Source organism: Sphaeramia orbicularis, chromosome 21, assembly GCF_902148855.1.
Source record: "Sphaeramia orbicularis chromosome 21, fSphaOr1.1, whole genome shotgun sequence".
NCBI classification, from domain to species: Eukaryota; Metazoa; Chordata; class Actinopteri; order Kurtiformes; family Apogonidae; genus Sphaeramia; species Sphaeramia orbicularis.
The window spans coordinates 32,585,910-32,595,229 of NC_043977.1; the positions used below are offsets into that span (position 1 = coordinate 32,585,910).

General features: G+C 38.3%; 1 protein-coding gene across 1 annotated transcript; it reads left to right on the forward strand.

Annotated features, from left to right (window-relative positions):
- Positions 1-516: 516 nt before the first annotated feature.
- Positions 517-3,534, forward strand: LOC115411999 (otospiralin-like). Its single transcript, XM_030124299.1, has 4 exons — positions 517-537; positions 851-869; positions 3,119-3,193; positions 3,317-3,534. The coding sequence occupies exons 3-4, from the start codon at positions 3,130-3,132 to the stop codon at positions 3,532-3,534; spliced, it is 282 nt and encodes a 93-aa protein (XP_029980159.1). The 5' UTR covers positions 517-537; positions 851-869; positions 3,119-3,129.
- The last annotated feature ends 5,786 nt before the right edge of the window (positions 3,535-9,320 follow it).

The window sequence follows — 9,320 nt, forward strand, 5'->3', positions numbered from 1 at the left end:
CACATTAACAGTGTTGGGTTGATGTTACTAAGTGAATTATAAAACAAATGCAACTGTAATATTTTGCTGTTACAGAGGGGAAGAAATGTGTAACTAAATGTTGTGAGTTATATCTTCTACTGACAAGTGCTTTAAATTCAACAGTATTTTCCATGATTAATCAGAAAATGGATCTAATATTTCTATTTACTACACGGTGTTAGTGTAAATAATGATTTTAGGAGTTTTTAGGATTGGACATTTGGTAGAAAAAGTACTAGAAAGTGATCAAATAGACAAAGTAGTTGAACTACTGTACTATTTACTAAACTTCTATCAGGGTAAAATTTCTACTGTAACTTCCCCATCACTGTATTAAACCATGAGATGGCAGAAATGAAAAAAAAAAAAAAAAAACTTTCTGAGATACGCAGGTGGACGGTGGAAAAGCAAACATGTCCGCCCTCTTGTCTCCCTCTAATCGAGAATCATTCATCATCCTGAGCTCAGTCTGAGACGGACGACGACTGAATCACATCAAATTCTCCTGCTGATCAGGTAAGACGTGGATCAGATAAAAATGACACCTGGAAGCTTTTATTTTCCATTTCTACATGCACACAGTCATGCTTTAGATGTTAAATTGCAGCTCCACATCGTACTCTTGGTGTTGTTGAGTCAGTCTGTGTCTCTGAATTCATAAGTGAAGCTTTTCTTGTGCAGGATGTTCCACTGAGTGACCTGTCATTTTAACCCATAAAGACCCACTGCTACTTTTGTGACTGTTCCCAAATGAATTTTTCTGTAGATTTAATCTTTTTTTAAGTGATTTATCACCAGTTATTATAATATTATCCTCTGTATTTTGCAGTCTTTTCAGCAAAAATCAGGTATGTTCCTGTAATTCACTGATTATGGAGATGTTCATTAAAGCTTAGAGTGAGGTCAGAAGTTATTAAATCAGAAACAGAGAAAACTGAAGAAAAAGGGACTTTTTCAAGCGTCTCCATCCTCCGTCATTACATGGGTTTCCATTACAGTTTTCCACAAAATAAAAGCGATAATTGTACAATTTCGACAAAGTACAATTGCTACTTGTAGGTGTTTCTATTGAAGAGTGTTTGGCTTCTGATGTGTGACTCTAGTAAAATCGACATGTCGTAATTCTCTTAAAATCCTACTATATACTGCATGTTTTGGCCCCACCCCGTGTCCCGTCGATGTATGATCATTGTGTGATCGATGTTGTAGCACAGGAGGGCGTACGGGTGCAATGCCGTTGTTGCACCACAGGAGGGCGCTATCGTACAATGGCACCACGGGTACAATGCCACTAGTACTGTATAATTCTTGTTTAAGGAAGATGGACGCACTGAGTTTCCTTCCAAACCTCCACAGTGTTGGGACTGTAGTGCTGGTTCATCTACTACTATTGCAGTGACTGTCTTAAACAAAAGAAGAAGGGAACACAAAATTGTCCAAAGGCAAAGTCCTTATTTATAGCAGCGGCCACACAGAATGGATTCTGGGAGAGAACTGTACATCAGGAATTCACCAATGAGTTATAGATCCTGAATTTCCAGATGACCCAGGCAACGTTTAATGAATTGTGTGATGTACTTGAACCTCTCATGGCTTGACTTATCATGCCCTCCGGAAGCAGTTCCTACCCTAAAGCCAGTGTCTACTGCCCAATACAAACTAGAACCACCTGTTCTGAGTACAGGGTCACAGGTGAGACATTTGGCCTGAGCAAAACCACCATGCACAGATGTGTGAAAATGCACAAAATGTGTTTCCATTACACTTTTGCACTATACTTCTACATCAAAACGTCTAAAAATCCACCTCATGCGAGCATCTTTGACAGTTTTTGCAACATTTCTGTGTTTCCATAACTAGTTTTCTATTGTGAAATTTACATTTTGCACATTTCTGAGGGTAACAGAAACCCAGCTAGTGGTCAAACTCTATGGGTTTTACTGGTGAATCAGTAGTGGCTTTTCCATTGGACGTATGCGAAAAACTTCACTGATATTTACTGAATGTCGAAAAAACAGAAGTGTGTAATGTCGGTTTTTCCATTAAATCACAAATGCGATGATTTGTTCATTTATTATGGCGAGATGACACAAGAAAATGAGAGTTTTGGAAAAATTGTCGTTTTTCCATCAGGCAAATTTTTATATGCAAGTTATATTCACGCAATTTGAGGGTCAATGGCAAAAGCGACTAGTGTTGCAAAAGATGACAGTGTTTCCATGTTCACTATGGAGCCTCTGAATGTCCAAATGGGTCATATCTGATGACCATGAAAAGATGACAAACTGTTTTTTTACACCAATTATTTACATCAGGGGTGTCAAACTCATTTTAGTTCAGGGGCCACATTTAGCCTAATAAGACATAAAGTGGGCCGGACTGTAAAATAATATAAATAATAGGATAAGAACTTTTGAGTGAAAAAAGTAAAATTCCGTAATGAAAATGTTTACATCTACAAACTGCACTCAAACATAACATGAACAAATATGAACAACCTGAACATTCTTTAGTAAAATAAGTGCAATATTAACAACATTGCACCTTAGTTTGTCATTTATACATGTGAATCACAACTTAGAGATCACAGTGGATCTATAAGTACACAAAACATTAAATAACAGAGACAATATTATTAAAATTCCACAAACTTCTCTTAAGAGATTTCAGGTTATTCACTTAAAAAAAAAAAAAAAAAGGTTAGTCTGTAAATGTAAACATTTGTGTAATTTTACTTTTTTTCTTATACTAAAGTAAAGAGAAAAATTTGCAGTTTTTATTATTTATAGGTTGTTATGGTAGTATTTTACTGGTCTGATCATTTTTAGATTGAAATGACCTAAAATGCTTTTAACATCCTTGATTGATCTTCAGCGTGATTTTTCAGATTTCACAAATTCATTCCAGGGACTGGATTGAAGTCTTTGGCGGGCCGGATTTGGCCGCATGTTTGACACCTGTGATTTACACGAATTGATAGAGTTAGTGGACCAAAAGGTATTGAACATGTTAGATCAGTAGATGGTTTTGGTTGCCAGTGGCTGTCTGGGTCTTTATGGGTTAAAGTCCTATTTTTGTGTTTTTTTTTCCCCTTCAGATCCTGAAAGTATGCAGCGTCTATACCTACATGCTCTGCTCTTTTCTCTTCTGCTCGGCTTCCCTCCTCCTACAGGTACGTATCTGCAGTTCGCATATGACATTACCACATGAATGAACTCGACCCGGCGAGATACAGTTGTTCTGAAATGACAGATGAGGTGGGAAGTCATTTTCACACTTCAGTCTATGTCGACAGGAGCCGAGGAAAGCTCTGGAGGCGAGGGGAGGGGGAAGCGGAGCTTACCTTACTGGGATTTGTGGTCATCAGATTTCTACGGGTGGCTGGAGGAGCTGAGGGCCCAGTCGGCCTATGACGGGGTCCGGGACCTGGCTCGGACCTTCTGGGCTCACTTTCCCATCGCCAGCGAGTTGGGTTACGACAGTCCTGAGTCCGACCCTCAACCTGAGGAGTGAGGAAGAAGATAAATAAAATGAAGTAACACCTTTGAAAAGCATTTGGATTAGAATAAAAATGACAGTTTTATGATAGTTTTGTTAAAAAATGTTAATAACTATACAGCAGATTGTAAAGAGCCTCTTCTTTTGGGTCAAATAAATCGATGTGGACAGCTATTGATTTTTGCTTTTCTGATGTTTTTCTGATGTTTGATCAACACATGATATGCAGACACAAATATGTCTGTTCAATATAGATCATTGCATAATAGTGGAAAACCAATAAAGAGAAGATAGAAAAGAAAGTGATGTACTTTCAGTGAAAACCTCACAGTTAAGATAATGAACAAGTGTCCAAACACAACACATTCACTTCTTAATCAACAAAGACCCAAACATCCACCACCGATGAAAAGCATCTACTGACTGGAAATGTTTAATACCTTTGGATCCATTAATCCTATCAATACATGTAAATAACAGGTGTAAATACAGTTTGTCATCTTTTCATGGTCATCAGATATGACCCATTTGGACGTTGAGAGGTTCTGAAGTTACCGTTGAAACACCGTCATCTTCTACAACATCAATTCCATGTAGTTTGTTTGATCAGTGACAGTGGATGGAGAAACTTGTTTTTACGTTCAGCCACCGATATCGTTACTGAAAAAGTCACTTTTTCTTCAGTTTTCTCTGTTTTGCGATATAATAACCCTCAGATTTAATCTGAGTTTTTACGAACATTGATTGTTTAAGTGATGGTTTTATTTTTAAAATGGGACAGTTTGTATTAATGAACATTTACACGTAAATAAGAGAGATTCTAGCTATATGGGTAATTTCGATCTTGAGTCTCATCGGCATGTAAAAAAAAACAAAAAAAACCAACAACTTAGAGATAACATAATACCATGACTGAACTAAGACATACAAAAGAAAAACAAACAAGCAACAACACATAATGCACACAAAGAGATAAAACCAGGACCAAGGCAAGCCACCAAGCATTAACTGATTAAGGTTTGCACATGATTATATTGAAAATATCCTATTGTTGCTATGACACATATCCCTCTAACACTATTACATACTGTTATACTGCACATACCCCTCTGACACTATTACACATAAGTGTATTGCACATTTCCCATTGTCACTATTGCACATAATACTAAGCATTTCTCTTACTCACTATTGCATATCTTCATCACATAATTACACTATACATGTCCCTTTAACACTACTGCACAAATCCTATAATCATTATTGCACATAATCTTTTAACACTATTACACATGACTGTATTCCCCAAGACACTGTTCTCCACCATCAACTCCCTGCTGAAACCCCATGACAATATTACCTCAACATTCACATCCCACAAATGCCAGACTTTCCTGTCATTTTTTCAATCTAAAATAGGTTCCATCTACAATAGCCTCCACGCCCGTGCCGTGCCCCCCCCCCCCCCACTGCTCACCCACTATCTCAGTTCACTCCCATCTCTCCTGCTAAAGTTTCCCAGTTTATGACTGGCATGAAAACACCGACCTGCACCCCAGACCCCATCCCATCCAAGCTTGCTGAGGTAGTTCACAACATCATCAACATCTACATGATTAGTAAAGTAAATATAGGAAAATACCTGATTTTCCCTGAAAAGGCACAAAATACAGAGGATAATATTATAACTAGCTCACTGACCCGAGGGGATCCATGGATTCTAGATGTGGTAGTTTTTATGCTGTTGTGTATTCGTGCATGCTGTACATTTGTCCAGCAGTCACTGCCAAAGCGTTCTGGCCATAGTGAGGTGATGGTAAGGCTACTGTATTCCAAAATTTCTAATTTCGCCCAAAATATAGGTCCTATCCACTTGCCTCTTTCGCTAGTCTGCTCCTTGACCAAAAACACATAAGCACGACAAACTGCAGCTTTCAGCTCTGTACAGATTTTGTGTGAATCCGCAGACACATATACACACACACACACACACAGAGGCTATTTGGCTTTAATAATATAGATAAATAAATTCTGTTGGGTTTCTGGTTCTGACCAACTCTATATGTAAAATGTCAAGTGATAACTTTTGTTACGATTTGGCGCTATATAAATAAAATTTGATTTGATTTAAATGGTGATAAATCACTTAAGAAAGGTTAGAGAGAAGAATTAATTTTGGAATTGCCACAAAAGTAGTACTGTGTCTTTATGGGTTAAGGGACAGGGTTTTTTTATGTTTTGGCTGGAGTTTAGTCCCCAAATTAAAATGGGACAACTGGAAGGACAATATTCAATTTTCTTTCGTCCTTCTATTTCTTCTTTCCCATTGACTGCTCTTCCAACACAAGCTTTGTTGAATGTGTTTTTAGTTCTATAAAAACTGCAGTAACACCCCTATTGTCAATAAGAACCTGGTTTGACCATGTGTTCCAATGTTTACCAGACAGTAGAAATAGTCACTCTGTGACTTACAGATATCGATCACTGTTACAATTACTGGGAACAATACTGCTACCATAGTACTGCTAATATAACACTGCTTTGTAGTAAAATTCACTTAAGATCTCCTATCTCTGTACACCCAGCAGCCATCACATTGTGACCACTGAGAGAAGTCATAGTAATATTGATTTTTTTCATTACAATGGCACCTTTCACTGGGTTGGATATATTACAAAGCAAGAGGACATTTAGTCCTTGAAGCTCATGTGTTGGAAGCAGCAAAATGACAAACATAAGGAACGGAGTGACTTTGACCAGGTCCATATTGTAACAGTGATGAATGGGTCAGAGCATCTCCAGATCTGCAGGTCTTGTTTGTTCCTGGTCTGCAGTGGTTCGTACTGATCAAAAATGGACTAAGAAGGGACATCCCAGTCTCAGGAGGACTGATCATCTGTGGGAGGTTTTGGACAATTAATTCAAATCCATGGAGGTCCACCTCTCTACATCCAGGGCTTCAGGAATGTGCTGCTAACCTCTTGGTCCAGATACCAGAGCACACTTTAAGAGGTGTGGTGGAGAAACCTCCATTATATTAGACAGATGGTAATAATGGTCTGATCCCATAAATGTTTGATTGGTTGAGATCCGGTTTTTGTTGTTGTTGTAGTTGAGACCACCTTTGGTCGGTTCTAACCACTTTACATCAGATGAACAACAAAATCTGGAGATGACCTGACCATCATGATTTCTTCTTTGTCAAAGCTGCTTACGAGGGCCGTTCAATAAGTTCATGGCCTCACCCAGAACAGAACAACACAGACTGATAATTTATATTTTATTTTTCAACATAATCTCCATTTACAGCAATGCACTTGGTCCATCGATGTTCAAGCATCACTATCCCATCACAAAAGAATGTAACATCCTGTATTATAACAACCAGTATTTCTGGGTGAGGCCATGAACTTATTGAACAGCCCTCGTACATCCCTCTTGCTTATTTTGCTTAATACATTAAGTCTGAGGTTTAAATGTTCACATGCTGCATATATTACATCCCACCCACTGACAGGTCCCATTGTACTAAAATAATCAATATTAACACCACTTTATTCAATCAGTGCATCTTTCTCACCCATTTAAGCACAAATCTATCTTTGATTAATACTAAGATTCTTACCATTAATATAGTTGAGTCCACAATAAGTGACCAAATGATCAGAACACCTCATTCTTCTACACATACCTAATATATTTAACATATACGCTTTACACCAATGACTGTAGGAGCATATTCGAGTTAAGGTTTATAATAAAATTGCTGATGACTCCATGATGGTCAGCCTCTTGCAGGACCTGTGCTTGAATACTTTGCAAGAGGGTGTGATGACTCTTACCTGCAACTCAATGCGTCAAAAACTAAGCACATGATTCTTGATTTTTGAAAGAACCCACCTGTCACCGCCCAAACCTTTCTTAAAAGCACAGCAGAGAAAGTATTCAGTCAGTATAAGTATTTAGGCCCCATCCTGGACAACAAACTGTCCTTTGAGACCAACTCAGATGCCATCTGCAGGAAGGCAAATCAGAGGCTTTTTTATCTGAGGAAACTGAGGTGTTTTAATGTTGATAAAAAAGTTTAAAATGTTTTATTCATCTTTTCTTGAGTCCATTTTAACCTTTTCTTTGATTTGCTGGTTTAGTAACCTCAGCATTTTAAACAAAAACACACTGAGGAATGTTGTTAAAATCTACCAGAAAACGACTGGCACTGGCTTGAATGATTTTGATCATCTGTATCCAGCCAGAGCCCCTCAGAGGCCAAGGCTGTTTTGGCAAACCCTCTCCATCCTCTTCATGCAGAGTTTCAGCTTCTTCCATCTAAGAGAAGGTACACTTTCGCCTCCAGAGCCAAATCAAACTGATATCTCAAATCATTTGTCCCATCTGCCGTTAAGTTTTTAAATAACCTGTAGGTGAGTGTGTTGGGAATAATGCACTGTTTACTATGATGACTTATTTACTGTATTTGTTGTATTATGTGAGATTGATTATTTTAGTGATATGTGAGATATGTACACTTCTGTTACAAATCAAATTGCCCTTCGGAGACATTAAAGATTTTTCAATTCAATAGTTTTTGTTTTTTTTTACTCAATGCAACACTATTAGAATTTGTTTCCTTTTTATCAGTTTTGTTGAGAAATTTAAATCTGTACATCTGTAGTACATTGGAATACACATCCAATATACAAAATCAGAAGTATATGCTTCCGTAAGAAAAGACTGGAGCATATGTCAGTAAAAACAATCTCTGCATCTGAGGAAATGCATTGCTGTGCTTTCGAGTGCCCAATGCTTGTGCATCCTGTTGAAGATCACCTCATGTCCGTCTGTGAAGGTGTTCGATGTTTAAATAAAATCAATCTCAAGTCTGATGTTCTGACTCCTAAATCCTTTCAAAGCAAACAAAAACACACTAGGGGCTTAACCGAGATCTATCTTATCGTTCTATGACAATGCAGCTGCAGAGACATTCTTAGTGGTTTTGAAAGGACAAAGAAAAGAGCTTTGTACCTGAGTACAGGAGTCACTGTGTCTGTTAACCCCAGAGCTTTTTGGTTCTTTTTCCAGGTCAGTGTGTTGGACATTCAGAGGCAGATGCTCTGTTCAGATGCAGTTTTTGTGGCGAGAATAACTTGTCAATGGGCAAATGCCTTTTATCCCTGATGTGGTGTTAGATTTTAAAGCAAAGATTCCAAAGCTACATTTTATAAACTCTGCTTTTACATTTGATAAATCCACAGACATCTGTTTTTCCTTTATAATTTTTCCCTCCCATCCACAATGGAAATATGTGCTTCAGGACAGAAAGCCTTTTGATAAAACCCACTATAAGAAAAAACACTCTGAGACGTCATCTGGTTCTCCCCAGAGGTATCTGATATGCTGGATGAATAAAAACACGGGGGAAATCATCTCTATAAGGCATGCGTGCACTGAAGGCAAGGACTCGTTTCTTTCATTGAGCTTCCACAAACCAGTCGTGACACAGACTGTTCAGTTCAGTACGCATCAGCATGACCTTTTATTTCATTCCCTTTGTGAACACTTTAATTACATGTGAATCAGGGGGCAAACAGCTGGGAAAAATACAGGCTACATAAGGAGGATTTGGACAGTTTTAGCAAAACCTAAAAGCTGCGACAAGGAGGATGAGAGTTAATAAATATGTTTATCCCTCTCTCCTCCTCTACATCCATGGGTCTTTTGTTTGTTGCCTGTCCTACGTCCTTCTCAAAGCCGTCACAGGAGCAGTGGGCTGCCAAACCCTTGTTTCCGCCTTTCCGGCTCAA

Excerpts from the sequence above, each read along its gene's own strand:
- LOC115411999 (XM_030124299.1), top strand. The coding sequence starts at position 3,130 with ATGCAGCGTCTATACCTACATGCTCTGCTCTTTTCTCTTCTGCTCGGC. Across the intron at positions 3,194-3,316 it reads CGGCTTCCCTCCTCCTACAG|GAGCCGAGGAAAGCTCTGGA; the intron begins GTACGTATCTGC and ends CTATGTCGACAG.